Source organism: Bos grunniens, chromosome 4, assembly GCF_055505025.1.
Source record: "Bos grunniens cultivar Pamir isolate PY7600 chromosome 4, Bosgru_T2T1.0, whole genome shotgun sequence".
Classification (NCBI taxonomy): Eukaryota; Metazoa; Chordata; class Mammalia; order Artiodactyla; family Bovidae; genus Bos; species Bos grunniens.
Window position 1 is genome coordinate 108,274,742 of NC_141168.1, and position 14,766 is coordinate 108,289,507.

At 46.6% G+C, this 14,766-nt stretch overlaps 2 protein-coding genes across 16 annotated transcripts in view; one reads left to right on the forward strand and one right to left on the reverse strand.

Annotated features, from left to right (window-relative positions):
* Positions 1-14,766, forward strand: part of SGCE (sarcoglycan epsilon) — a 185,920-nt gene that overhangs the window by 101,251 nt on the left and 69,903 nt on the right. For 4 of the 14 annotated variants that reach the window (XM_086397827.1, XM_086397829.1, XM_086397828.1 and 1 more), the window contains exon 1: positions 12,998-13,325. The exons of 1 other annotated variant lie outside the window; for it this stretch is intronic. In XM_086397827.1, the coding sequence (XP_086253953.1) occupies positions 13,129-13,325 (197 nt within the window). In that variant the 5' untranslated portion in view covers positions 12,998-13,128. Of the gene's footprint in view, positions 1-12,979; positions 13,326-14,766 lie in introns of those variants that run through there. 9 more of the 14 variants (XM_086397834.1, XM_086397840.1, XM_086397841.1 and 6 more) reach the window with 6 other exon arrangements.
* On the reverse strand, positions 232-13,022 carry PEG10 (paternally expressed 10). 2 transcript variants are annotated; one of them, XM_086397843.1, is made up of 3 exons: positions 12,714-12,975; positions 8,589-8,652; positions 232-6,521 (listed from the first exon to the last, which is right to left on the reverse strand). In XM_086397843.1, the coding sequence occupies exon 3, from the start codon at positions 6,230-6,232 to the stop codon at positions 5,309-5,311; it is 924 nt and encodes a 307-aa protein (XP_086253969.1). In that variant the 5' UTR covers positions 6,233-6,521; positions 8,589-8,652; positions 12,714-12,975; the 3' UTR covers positions 232-5,308. The 2 variants fall into 2 exon arrangements, with proteins under 2 accessions (XP_086253969.1, XP_086253968.1); XM_086397842.1 differs by lacking the exon at positions 8,589-8,652 and having other exon boundaries at positions 12,703-13,022.

Consider the following 14,766-nt stretch of genomic DNA (forward strand, 5'->3'; position numbering starts at 1 on the left):
ATAATGGACACTGTGTTGCTTGATTGATATATAGCACCGCCACCCTTCCCACCCATCTTCCCATCCCCAGCCCCATCCTCTAGACTCTCCTACCCTCCTCACTCCTCCTTCTTCCTTCACCGTCTCTTCTGTTCTCTCTCCTCCCCTCCTTTCCTCTTCCTCCCCCTTCCCCATCCTCCCCCAACCCCGTCCACTTGATGTCCAGTGTACGCTGAAATGATCAAGACACAGTTTGCACTTAACCACTAAATCTTTATTGAATTTTTATTATAACATCAGTTGATACATTAGCAAATAGAGAGAAATACAGAGTAAATAGCAATAAATGGGCAAGGGTAGGGAGGTGGCGCAGGGGCAGGTGGGAAGTGCGGAGTTAGGAAGAAGGGGCAGGGGTAAGAAGAAGGGCCACTGACAGGGGCATAACCAACGGTTCTTATTCATCACTTTTCTGTAACTTCCATGAATCTTTACCATCTATAGTTATCAATATCACTCCAGCAACAATTTCTCAAAGGGCATCTATCTATCTTAACTCTCTAAAGACTGCTTACAATCTCAATCCCCGGAGTTAATACTCAGGGCAAAGAGCCTCTATTATATTATTTTTATCCAATCATCCCTGAACTTTCTCCCACTAATTTCTATCCGTGTCCAACAGCCCCCAAAAGGTTGATCTCCCTGCAGTTCCCTTCAAGTTTATCTGAAATCTTTAGGGGTAGCAATTATAGAGGAAAGAATCACAAGGAGGTGCACATGTTTACTTATAGCGGTATCTAATAGTATCATGCTTTTTAACTAATCCCACCCACTTAAGATTACTTAATAGTCCCCCCCAAAATACTTATGATTATATATATCCCCAAGTAAATCGTTACACAAAGAAAAAAAAAAAAAAAACAAGCAAAGTTTCCACAGACCACTTTGATAGCTTTCTACAATCTGAAACAACAAAGAACTCTCAATCCTAACTGATGCACCTTCTTTCTTTAAGACGAAAGCGTGGCATGGTTCCCATCAGGCTCTTCATCTCTGCAGGTGGTTCTCTTCCTTTCTGCCCAGGTCTTTCCAGCAGAGCGTTCTCTGTTGCCAGTCTTGGAATTCTGATGTTAGATGTCTGTGGTGGATGATGACTGGATCAATTCAGGAGTCCACAAGGTACCTGCAAACTTAAACAGAAACCCTGACTGCACTGTGGAGGTGTGCCCTCTTATTCTGCCTGCCTGAAGTTCACTGTGCCAACTCACATGATTTATTCCAACCAACTCTCCATTTTCCAGTATCTAATACAAGTACCTCATTGCTCAAACTAAACTGACCCTTCAGAAATGTATATAAACTTCCTCCACTTCAACAATCTAGCATGGTGACCTTAGCTAGTTCTCTCCAGGTCTGCCTAACAATGGGAGCTTATATCTTCTTCCTTCATTTTTTAACTAACATTGACAATTTGGGCCAAAAGTCAATCAATTTTGTCATTGTTTCAAAAGGCAGACTGTTGGCTTTGCTAGTAACTTTGATGTTTTATCATCTTTATTTTGCTCCCTTTCCACATTCTTTAGAGATTAATTTGCTTTCTCCTTTCTTACGAATAAAGGCATCTTGTTGGAAAATGCCAAAAGTTTTAAAGTATTCAATTAAAACAAAGTTGATGAAAACACATGAGCTAAAGGAAACTTAATAAATTCTGATTCTACAGAATAAGTTTGAGATTACTTATCTTGAACACCTACGCATATAGATAGTATATATAGCTATAGGGCATAGTACACACTGCCAAACAGATTTTCACAAGCCCTACAAAACAGCCAAAGATGTGTCAGGGATTTCCTCTGTGAGTTGTTAACTCACACCACCATGCTCCCTCATGATCGTTGTCGTCACATCTCCAGACTTCCGCTTGCAGCGATGGCAATGTCCGTGTGCACATGCTGGGGCTGCAGACAATAGCCCATTTCTAGGCCCTCTGCAGCTTGAAGATCAATTAACAACTGTAAATTTGACACAAAGCAACTTGAATTCAAATGGATGGAGGATGGATTGATTGAGGTAAACTGACGCGATGCTCCAAAGAGTCCAGAAGCACAAATGCACCATTTAAAAAGAAATTAACCTAAAACACATGAGTGACTGACAAGCTTTCAGATTCCATTGGAAAAAAGAAAAAAAGTTGTTTTGGATTAAATAGCCAATTAGGCAATTAGGTATTTTCTTTGAATTTATGTCTCATTTTGTTTGATTTTTAAAGGCCCAATCAAAAAAAAATTTAAACTATAGATGATGTTAAAATAGAAGTTTGAAGATGAACAGGATGAACTATTATACAAGCACTCCAGTCTGAGGAGCCTCTTATTCACAGTGTTGTAAGAGAAGTTCACAGTAAAGAACTATTTTACACTACTTTACGTATCAATTTTAATTGATTTAAGAAGAGCTGGATAGTAATTCAATGGAAATAACTTTGAAAGCAGAGTCACTACTTTAAAACAGTGTTAAAGGACACTATCAACCTACAGCTAAAACTTTTAAGTATTTAAACATGCAAGGGTAAGGGTGAGTGATAATGAATATGTGAAGGGTGATGCTGATGAAAAGTGAAACTTCACCACTGGACTCCTCTTCATGACAGGCTATTTGAAACATACACCATATCGTTTGCTACTGCTCAAACTGTTGGAGACTGTGTTGAAACACATGCTCCCAGAAGCCTGCCTCTTTCTTCTCCATGCCATGGAGGTAAAATGGAGTCTCAGCAACCAGGCAGGAAGGCTGTCAAATCCTGCAGCAGGTAAGTGGCAGCAGTAAACACAGAGAGAGGTTAGACAATCAGTTCAAGGTAGTAGCAAGGGGCCAGGCTAAAGGAAGTCAGGCAGTCCCAGGTTAGCACAAAGCATCCAGGAGACACCAGCCGATGTCACTGGATCAAAGACAACTCTTGTGTTGTCTGTTGCTTTGGGTTGCTTTCTGAGGCCTTTCATTCACTGGCAGCTTATCGGCTCCATCCTCTACAGGATGGTAAAATACACTCCCCCTCCCCTAGCATCCTAGTGCTATAGTCTAGTGAGGGGACTGGTAATGAAATGCCCAGGTGCATATGGAGGCAGAGACAAGGACAGATGCTCCCAAGACTTCAGGTGGCACCCTTCCAGCCAGTGAACAATGCTCGTGAAAATTCTTTCTGAAGTTCCAGGTCAAGGTGGTACCATTAACCGTGAGTCTCTCCTTTAAGACTTGGGTACAGGGATTTAGGAGTCCTTATTAGCTACTCATTAGCCCTCATACATGACTGAGAGGTGATCACATTTCACAAATATCTAACCACCTGGAGCCACCAACAGTCTCTGGTTACCAGGCTTTTTGTTTTGTGTGGAAGCCATTGCTGGCATGGTGATGGTAAGGTGTTGTGACAAAGTCAGAGTTATTGGGTACATATGATTTGCACCAGGATGTGAAGGCACACTCAAACATGCACAAATCCCTCTGAGAGCACTTCCTCCTGAGGCCTGAGGTGTTCTGTTGAAGGGGTTTTGCCTGCTCCCCAGAGAACTGGTCGAGTTGCCGCTCCTTGAGTCATGGAAATGGAGTCTGAAGATGGTGAAGTTTCAAAGGGTGCAGCCAGAAGATCACGGAAGCCGTTGGCACTGCACCAGTAATTGTGGCTTCCTTAATAAGGCCTCGCTCCTCCAAGGCTGTAAAGTACCTCAACTGCAAGGAAAGTTATGTCCTCCTCCTCACCTCCCCCTCAGTAAAGAAAACAGCATTTCCTGTGTTTGCATCAGCTTCTCAGTAACTCTTAAGTGAGGAATCTGACAGCTCATAATTCAGATGGTGACAGAGGTTTCAGCAGGTAAAACCCAGGTTTCCAGGGTTTGCTGGGAAGTAAACTTGTTATGAATTTTAATTAGGTTGGCAGTTACAGTGGAAAACCAGAGATAATTTGTTGGTAAATATTTTGTTGCTCCCACCAAACAGTGGAGGTCAGTGGGTGCTTTGAGATGGGTTTCAGTCCAGGGTGGCCCTGACCTTCTGTAACCATTTCAGAGGAAAGCCTGTGCTCAGGTTGGTCTGAAGGTGCAGTGGCCCAATGTAGCACACAGTCACTGATGAGAAGCTGAACAGGAGTTCATTTTGAGGGCGGAGATCCTGAAGGGCAGGATGCCTATTCACAGGGCGCTGTAAGACGGAGGCGGGGGTGGCGGCGGGGGTGGCGGCGGCGGAGGCTGCGGCGGCGGGTACTGGGGCACTGGCGGCTGGCGGTACCAATGAGGATTCCAGGTGATCATCACGGGGACATAGAGGGATCGCCCGTGTCCATCTCGCCCCACGGGGTACCAGGCGAATCCTACTGGGTAGGTCGGGTACGCATAGGCGGGGTAGGTCGGATATCCTGGAATTTGAGGTACGTATTCAGTGTACGTCGCCAGGTGAGCTTGGTCATCTAAATTTGGAATTGTGAGTCGAGGATACTGATTCTGGATGGTGACACCGTTAGGACCCCGGCAGTCGTAAGAAACTTGCAGCTTCCACCCTCTTTTCACTTGGAGAACTTGGGCTCCGTTTGGCGCGATGGTGGGAGTGATCAGCCCATCCTTCACATGTCTGGCGACGAAATCTCGCAGGGCTGCCATTTCAGATTCCGACAGTGAGTACACATGCCCGCTGGGAATACTGTGCGCTCCGGGGATCATTTCTATGTTAGGGTCCACCAGACGGTGGTCTGGGTAGACGTTCTCATCCACTGGGGTGTACACATTCTGCACGTAGTAGTATCTCACAGGCTGGTAAACTCTGTACCCCTCTACCGGGTAATAGAACGCCGGTTGTGCTGGTGGTGGGAGAGGTGGTGGTATCGGAGAATACATCCGGCAGTGGTATCTGCAATATTCGGAATCGAAGACGATCGATCGGGTGCTCCACGTGATGTTGGGATCGTGTGTGCTCAGCCAGCGCACCCCCAGGACGATGGGGAAGAACGGAGACTGAGTCACATCGAACGACAGCACCTCGCGGTGATCTCCCAAGTCGACGATCAGGTCATGTGTTTCGTGGACCACGGGGCCCGATGCTATGGGACGTCCATCAATTGCTTCTACAAGTATGGGCCAGTCCTTGATTCTCAGAGGAATGCCGTTCTGGGCCACGTACTCGTGATCAATGAAATTGCCAGAAGCGCCAGAATCGATCATGGCTCGGACGAACAGGCTGTGTCGGCCCGGGAGATGAATCTGGAGCATCACTTGCAAGTGTGGAGATGACGCAGCATCATCTTGGGGGGACCTTATTAATTCCGGCCCGGTCGCTGAAGGTCCCTCTACAGCGGGGCCGGGGAGTTTCCCGCCGGCGAAGCCTTCGAGGCCTTGGCAGGACAGTTGTCAGCGTAGTGGCCTCCATTCCCACAATAGAGGCACAGGTTCAGCTTGCGACGTCTCTCTTTCTCTTCCTGCGTCAGGCGCATGCGGGCGCCCCCCACGGGCTCAGTCGGGTCTACCTGGTGGTTATGGTGATTGTTGACGTGCGGCGCCACCAGCGCGCGTGGCGGGGAGCGCGGCTTGCGGGTGGCGGCAGCCCGGGCCAGCCTTCTCTCAATGTGGATGCACTGGCCGATGAGCGCGGACAGCGACTTGGCCACTTCGAGGCGCGCCAGCTCTGCCTGGATGTGGTCGCTGAGGCCCTCGTGGTACTGGTCGATCAGGGCGGGCTCGTTCCAATCCAGGTCCTGCGCGATCATCTGGAAAGCATTAGAGTAGTCGACCACTGACCCCATGCCCTGGCGCAGACGTCTAATCTTGCGTTTGGCAGCCTCGCGCCGCTGGGGATCTTCAAAGACGTGCTTCATTTCGGTCATGAAGGCTGGGTAGTTGTGCATGAGATAGTGAGAACGCTCCAGTTTGGCCGAGGCCCAGCGGGCAGCGCGGCCCGTCATCATGCTGGTCACGAAGCAGACGCGCACGCGATCGACAGAGAAATCGCGGGTGCTCTTCTCCATGAAAAGCTGGCACTGGGACATGAAGGGAACCAGCATGTCTGGGTTGCCGTCGAACTTCTCGGGAAGGTCTTCTGGGCACTCCTCCTCGATAGGGGAGGCTGGGGCGGCGGCGGCCGCTGCACCGCACAGCTCAATGTCGTCCTCTTCCTCCTCGGGGGTGGGCTCCACTTGCTCCCGGAGGGTGGTGTTCTCCTCGGTGAGTTTCTGCACCTGGTTCTGCAGGTTGTTGTTCTCCTCGGACTGCTTCATGACCTTCTCTCTGAGGTTGTTGATCTCCTCTGAGAGATCCTCCCGCCGGCGTTCTCCCAGGTTTGGGTTGTACTGGCCCCTCTGGCTGCTGCAGGGGGAGTTGGAGGGGGAGGAAGGATCGTTGGGGGGAGGAGGAGGCGGAGGTGGTGGGCAGTCGGGCCCCAGGGTGATGGTTGGGGTGGGAGGAGACCTCCCGCGCGTAGTAGCTTCACTCCTGTGGCAATGGAGGCCTGTGTCCTGGCCTCCACGTCCACCTTTTCGCCTTCTGGTTTTCAGAAGCTTTTTGTTTCTGTAAGTGAAGATAAAAGCATAAATTCAACACATACATTCAAAGCACCACAATACGATGTATCTGCTAAAGTACTTTAAATACATGAGTATTTAAAGTATCTCTTTATTCCCCTTGTTTACATCAGTATTTAATAAACAGACCCACAAAAAAGATGTTAATCAATTAGGACTGTGGACAATGAAAAGCATCCTCCTCTTTGATGTCCAAATGATCCTTTCCTCCTCAAGAATCACCTGTTCATCATAATTTAACAATATGCAACTCTTATAAGCAGCATGGTTACCTTTACTGACTAATAATGTAGAGACACTCCAAATAAGAACCTTTATAAGCAGAGCAAGAAACCTTCAAGGCAAAGATACCAAAAAATTATGTAAAATAAAGCCAAAATGATAACTACTTGTTACTGGAAAAAACAGCTGCTATTCCAGCCAATAGAGAACCAAGAAAAAGAAAGGTGGAGGGGGGGGTTAAAATCACAATGACTGTATTCATCAACCCATCAAGGGGGGGGCCCTTTGGCCCGCTGTCCCTACCCTGATCCACCTTTATAGGCAAGGTAACTATGAATGGTTATCAAAACAAACAACAACTGCCACAAAGGCAGCAGAGAACTGTCTAAATTCCTTTTCAAACCCTAATTAGATTTCCCCTTTGGGACAGAAATGGTACTGAGCAGCAACCTGTATATACTGCTTTCTCTCCTTATTATGCAGTCAACCAACAGTTATTGATTGATGCCTCTTAGGAGTAGCTAGACTATAAAATAGAACATTCAAAGAATCCCAGTAATAGTGTCCCTCAAACTTACAATGAGGGTTTAATTAGATAATGCAAGTAAAGCACATAGTGCATATTCAACAACTGTTAGCTGATATTAATAAAGTTATTAATAAAAACAGAGACTTTAACTTTCTATATAATGAGGCTGAGATTAAAACAGGGAGGGGCTGCAACTATGGCAAACTGGGTCCCATATCCCACCTAAAGATACTCAGTTTTTTTAAAAAAAGACTGTGTCCATAGGGGTGAATGACTGTGTGAGGGGGAAGCGAGGAGGGAACTTATTGCCCTAATTATGGGTAGGGTGACAATAAATTACACATATATAAATTAGCACACAGGGGCACGTGTACTTCCTGGAAACAGGGTTAAATTCACTTAGAGTAATTATTTTAACACATCAATGATTTCTAAAATGGGCATTGAGTGTTCATATTTGGAAAACTAGGAAAGTGCTCAAAACTTTAAAAATGGAATATATAAAGCCCATAGACTGCCTATTCATTACATTTTAACTTGGCAGTCCTTGCTACCTGTTCCTTTCTGTCCCACCAAGACAAAAACAGACAGCAAATTAATTATGCAAAATAAAGCCACAAAAGTAAACATGCTATTCAGAGGAGTTAGGTGAAAAACTGCTAATATTTCATCAATCCGGTACGGGTGGGGCGGGAAGGTGATGGTAATTAAACATGGTACCTGGCTACAGAGAAATACCCCTTCCTCCTCCTCTTTCTGAGACGCCTCCAAGTTCTTTAGCCCCTCCCCTGCCCCAGCCCCACCACCCACAGCCATTTCCCCTTACGCCCTAGGCTGTTGGTTCAGCCTCTTCAAGGAGGCTATGCAGCAAGCAGAGTCCTTAAGGGACAGAATTACTGTGCCATTTTAATATTTTTAAACTGTTACTTAATTACTTTAATAACAGACTACGGAAACAATTAACAGTTGACATTCAAGATAAGACATTCAAGTTTAGAAAAAATGAGATGTAATTAACACATCATAGCCTGTGACATTGTTTCATGTCCAATTGCTTAAAGACGATTACACTGGTGACAATCAGAATATGAGGTCACCAAATAATGCCATTTTTATTAATTAAATGAAGTGTTTTAATGTCCCATTAAAAAGCAACTAATAAGCACAGGTCATTGTTTCATGTCATGATGACTGAGGTGCCACTTCCGTCATCAAAACACTAATACTTTCAAAAGTTAGAGACAAGACTTTGGAAAAGGCATTTCACAGCACGGCCTGGAGCAGGTCAGAAAGGTTAACCACCTATATGTCAATCACAGTCACTGGGGTGGGCTTTATTGAGGCCCAGGTCTGATGGTTTTCACATCTGCAAAAAAAGGACAGGACAAAAATAACAATACATTAGGAAATCAGTAAACAATCACTGAATTGTTTATGGAAACAGCAGATCAGTAAGACCTTAAAATTCAAATGCTTTTGGGGACAGGAAGATAATAGAAATGTGAAAAGAGACTGGACAATAGGGAGGGGCTACAGCTATATCACTTGGGGATGAATACCTCCCCCCACCCCTACAAACTCTTTTAACTCTTGTATGATTTTTTAAATCCAGTGCCAGTCAAACATTCAGGGCCTTATTTGACCTGTGAGATCACTAGTTTGAGGTCCCTAACTTTTACCAGGCATCAGGCTTAAGGCTCCCACCCCCAGGGTTTGTAATTTTGGGGTGGGACTCTTAAGTCCTAAAAGAGTCAACTGCCCAGAACAGAGTTGTTTAACCATTAAAACTGATAGGGTAGTGGGCAAGCAAGTTAAGAGCCGAAGTAAAGTTTACAAATGTTTAAACAGCAACCGGAGCACCAGATGACAGGTAACAGGGGCACTGTGACTTGATCTGAATGACAAGACTATGGCTCCTTAAATGCCTCCTTAGTAGGCACTGGATTGCAGAGGTGGGGTCAAGAGGCCCCATTCCTAAAATAAAACCTCAAAGAACACACAGCATATAGCTAAGCCACCTGGGACAGATGCCACCTTTACACATGAAAAACAATTCAGTACCACTCTATTTAAGAATTAAATACATTTGATTAATCTTTGACTCTTCACAATGATTTTTGAAACTTTCTATTCCCCCCACCCTACCCTCCCTCAATGCCCCCACCAAAGACACCAAAGCACAACAGCAGCAAAAAACCCATCACACGTTAACCATCACACTAGTAAATGATACTTCACCAAACAATGCTTAATTGTTTTACATTTGCAAATGTCCACATTTCTTTTTGAGAACTGTACAGTTGATGAAATGCAAATTATAATAATATGCACATTTTAAAAACCATTGTTTTGAACCTCTTTATAATGCAGACACAGAATTTCCAAAGAGAAGAGGGGTTAGGGCGGCAAGGTGGCCAAATGGAACCTGGGGATTTGAAGCTGTAATTATGACATGTTATCCATATATCCATAGACTATATACTTGCTGGAGGCAGTGTGTGTGTAGGGGGTGATTGGTTGGGAGTGACAAATTTGGGGAGCCAATGCTTCCAAATGCCCCTGTAATAGTCCTGGTTCATGGTTTACAACATATGGAACCAGGTTTTAAAATTTCTTCATTTAATTAGAAACATAAATATCTAACTGGCAGTAAACTATAAATTTGTTTTATACAGATATTTTAAAATGCCAGCTAAAACCGTCAATCTGTATTGTGTAACGTAACCACTTTGTTACACAAATTTTAAATATGACAATTATGTACCATTAACTAAACCACTTGCCCCAAATTTAAATAATTAGCTTTGCTTTTTAGTTTATAAAAAAGCTAATTATTTTTAGTGTTTTGAATTAACTTAGGTGTTTTGAATTATAATTACAGCTTACATTATTCAAACTTAAAAATGCAATTTTTTTTTTGTAAGATCCTGTTAAATGTGAGCAAGATAAAACAAGCAGTGTCTTGGACAACCCAGGACAACAAAACACCACAGGAAAGAGCCCGGAACAAAAAACCAGAAAACACCTGCACACACGGAGGAAGACACTGAATAAACCATTTTACTCTGATCATTTAATGAATGCCCACAATATGCCAGACCCAATTAATAATATGTAGGCAAGTCAGCCAGGGCTAATGCCCTAGAGATTCCAAGAAAAAAATCCAGAAATACACATCATCCTCCTTTAGAGGCCAAGCCAGTAGCACCAACAAAGTGACTTAAAACTCCTGTGAAACAAAGTTCAAGTTCTTTATTTTGTATTCACCAAAGCATCTGATTCCATTGGGTCCCAACACAAAGGTCCACTAGTGTGTCCAAAACACTTTAAAAAGTTTACTTTAAAGAAATTAAATTTTTATTAAGATTTTAAAAAACCTCAAAACTTAAAAATGTTATTTTATTTTTCATTTGTAGTAAAAACATTTAGCTAGACTGCCTTTAGAGGCGCCAGCCATGTCAGTTTGGAAGCACCTTTCATATAACCCACTATCAGGAATTTAAATTGTGGGTTTATGTTATTTAATATATACAAAGTGCTTATAAAAAGTGGCTTTTTAATGCCATGTATAATTGTTATTGTTGTTAACTGTCCTTATATATTATTATTATATTTATTAGACACCAGTGGATAAAAGGCAAAACCTGCGCAGAAGAGAAACCACAGGAGAGAAACCGCAGGAGGGCGGGGCTGTGCAGCCAGGCTCAGGCAGCGAAGGTGCGCAGGCGCAAAAGGGGTGGGGGGGGGGAACCCTGATGAGATGGCTGGGGGCGCGCACTGCGCAGGCGCAGGCGCCCTCTGGAGAGGCGGGGCCATAGGCCAGCTCAGAAGAGGCAGGCTCAGGGTGGGGCCAAGTTTTGAAAGGCGGGGTCTGGACGAGCTACCTCAGAGGAGGCAGGCTCAGAGAGAGGCGGGGTCTGGAGGTGCCACCTAAAGGAGGGGGGGGTCAGGGGAAGGTGGGGTTTAGGGAAGCCGCCTCAGAGGAGGCGGGCTCCGGGGAGGCGGGATCTAGAAGGCGCGCTCTGGGAAGGCGCGCCACAGAGGAGGCGCGCTCGGAGCAGGCACTGGGCGGCGCTAAGCCTGCTCTGAGCAGATACTGCAGAGAAGGCGCGCTAGGATGGGCGGGGCAGGTCTAAGACGGGCTGCATGCCTCTCCCAGGATCCCCCCTCCCCAAACCCCTCCCACCAGCTTCCACCAGCCAGATTCATTTCATGCAACAAGAGCAATCACCCCCAGATCCAGTTCCCCACCACCACCCCACGCCTCCCAATACTAAGCAAACCAACAGTTTCCACAAACTGTTGCTGGATGCCAATTCGCGCCATCACTACAACTACACCACCACTTCAATCAAGTGCAACTAAGCAAGGCAGCCCCGCCACCACCAAAAGATTGCCTTTTACGCTTACAGTCAGAGCCCCTCCACTCCACTGCCATAGCAGGAATGGTGTGGGCAGAATGTTAAACACTAATTTTTGCCCAGGGCTCCATTTTGTCTAACAGCACCATCATGCAGAGAACCGTCCTAGAGAAAAACATAGTGGGAGCCATTCCAAAGGTGTGTTAGAGACAAAGGGTGGGGTTCCTCTAAGAACAGAGTGATCTTACTCTTCAGCTCCTGTCCGCTTCAACTGGTTTCTTTGTAGCGCAAAACAGTACAGCTTGTCTATTTCTGCAGCTGTTATTACTCTGTAGCGCATTTTAGGTATAAATCGTTCCACAGCTCGTGTACCTCTGCGGTTCCTGAGTCTCGTAGCGCAACGAAGCGCTGTTGTAGTGCTATCGTATCATTTTTGTAGCGCTAATCTTCCACAGCTCACATTTTGTAGCGCATTTAAAGCGCAAATCACTCATCAGTCTGTGGTTCATAAATCGCGGCAATTCATAAATCGCGGCAGTTCATACTGGTTTCAGTGCAAAAGAAGCGCCCATCAGTTTATAGCGCATTGACGCGCCCATCGCTTTGTAGCGCACTGATGCGCCCATCAGTCTGTAGCGCATTGAAGTGCCCATCGGTCTGTAGCGCATTGAAGCGCCTATCGGGTCTGTGGCGCATTTGAAGCGCTTATCAGTTTGTAGCGCATTTGAAGCGCTCATCAGTTGGTAGCGCATCTGAAGTGCCAATTAGTTTGTAGCGGATATCACTTTGCAGCACATCTGCAAATTGGTCTGTAGCTCATGTCCGTCTGCAGCTCATGTCTGTCCGCAGCTCATATCTGTCTACCACCCGTATCTAGACTTAGGTACTAGGAATCAAAGCCCTGAAGGCTTGGATTCTCCACGCAGTTTTGGGGTGCAGCCAGTGAAGGCGTGACAAGGTGTGCGTGGAGACATTCGAGGCGCTATTCCATCTTCCGCAGTTCTCGATAAGAACGGGGAATGAACGTGATCTTAAAGAAAAAGAAACATCCTCACCGCATACTCACCACGCGAGGACTCCTCTGCGAAGGCTGGAAAGACGGGGTCCCACACCTGTGCCAGGCGTGGGCGCCGCTGGCTGCTCGGCAGCCCGGAGTGGCTCCGGACGCGAGCCCGCTCAGCGGACCTTCCTCGAGGTTCGGTGGTCCGTCTCCGCTGGTCTCCTCAGGTCGCAGTCAGGTTTCTTCGACACACACCAACCGAAGTTGAAGCGCGTGTACCGGGAGCGCCGACCCGGAGCTTTATATAGGCTGAACCGAGGAGGGGGGCGCCAAATCCCAGCGTGCTCCGCGGGTTAGGGGGGGTGGAGGAGGAGCGGGGGCGGAGGGGATGGGGGGATGGGGGAGATGGGGGTGGGGGCGACGGCCCCGCTACACTGGCCCGCCGCTAGAGGGAGTTCGGGATTAAGGAGGGGGGTGCAGGATGCTGATGCTGAACTGGCCGAGCTGGGAGGAAAGAAGAAAGGGAGGGGAGGGGAGAATCGAGGACGGCCGGCCTAGCCAGGCCAAGAATGCAATTGCCCTGGTGGTGGGAGCTGGGAGACCCTTGTGCTTGGACGGGACAGGGTCGGGGGACACGCAGGATGAGCCCCGCGACCACTGGCACCTTCTTGCTGACAGGTTAGTGTCCCGCGCGCGACAGGAGGTCCTGGGGCCAACAGGCCGCTGCTTCCCCACCCCCCCCTTCCCGGGTTTGGGGTACCTGGGTGCATTTTCTGGGCATGAGCCCCTCGTGCTGCAGAGTCCCCAGTGCACGCTTCCTCCGAGATGCCCCGCACCCCACTTCTGGAACCCTGTGCTTCCCTTGCCAGGCTTGACCCCTGGCCTTTTTTCTCTGCGCCCCCGGGGGCCCCTCCCTGCCCAGCAGCACCGAAATTCCATCTCCAGTTTCCATTCCCATTGCCCCCCACCCATCCCCAGCAGTCCGGGTGATGAACCTCTCCGGATCCCTGCCTCAGAGGCTGGGGGTCGTCGACCATCTGGGGGTTGGGGGCTTACCTTGCGAATGGGGCTCTGTGGCCCAGAGGCGAGCCCTAGGAAATGGGTGTTGAGCTGTGCCCAGCTCTACCAACACACCACATCTTTTTTTCCCCCTTTTCTTGAATCCGATCTGGAGGGGACATAAAAATATGCATCTGACACGCCTAATTCTCCTTTCTGCCTAAGCGAATTTCTCGGCAACGGAAATCTCGTTTTTCTTAGGTTTTGCGGAGCAGGGAAACGGAATCGTGAAATGCTAGGAGCTAAACAGGGCATTGAGGTCAGGGTTAACCTCGGCTGGGGGCCAGAGACGCTGAAAACACAACGGTTTGCCCCACCAAGTACACTATTTCGAGAAAGCGAAAACAATTAAAAACAGCTGTGGATGCCTCCAGTGTATTTGGCGGGCTTCGGAGACTCCCAGCTACGGCCTTTTGGTGATGATTACGAGGTTTACGCAGAGACATGGATCTCTCTGCAACGTTACGTTTTTCTAAATCTTGTAGGGTGAATGAATACCTTTAGTCACGGTAACCGCAAGTTTAATCCTTTGAAGCGCGTTGCCAAGATTTGGCCACAAATATTTGTGTATGTTTATAAACGTATGTATTTTTCTCTAACGTATACGTTAGAGAAAATTGCAGTGAGTTACGAGACTAAAATACTGATGAGGAAGGAGCTGAAATAAAAAGCCTTAACGTGGATTTCAATTTAGGAAAGTGTTAGGCACTAAGAAAAGGGACAATCTGTTGATAATCTTAGTAAAAGAACTTTAAGTTAAAATGAAAAACCAATTGTCTACAACTGCGTGAGGTTCCTGAGACACAGATGAGACACAGATGAGATTTGTATTTAAAGGCTAAAATAGCAGATTTGAGTAACATTGCTATATATTAATTTGTACATAGAAGATAGATAAGAATTTGACCCGTTGTAGATGACAGAATGGTAGAGATCTCAGTTAAAGCCAGCCTTTCTAAGAGTAAACAAAACTCTAGCACATTTATTGAAACTCTGCTTTTTAATCAGAAATAAAATATTGACCATCAGATATATGAATAAATGAAGTGCAGATTTCCAA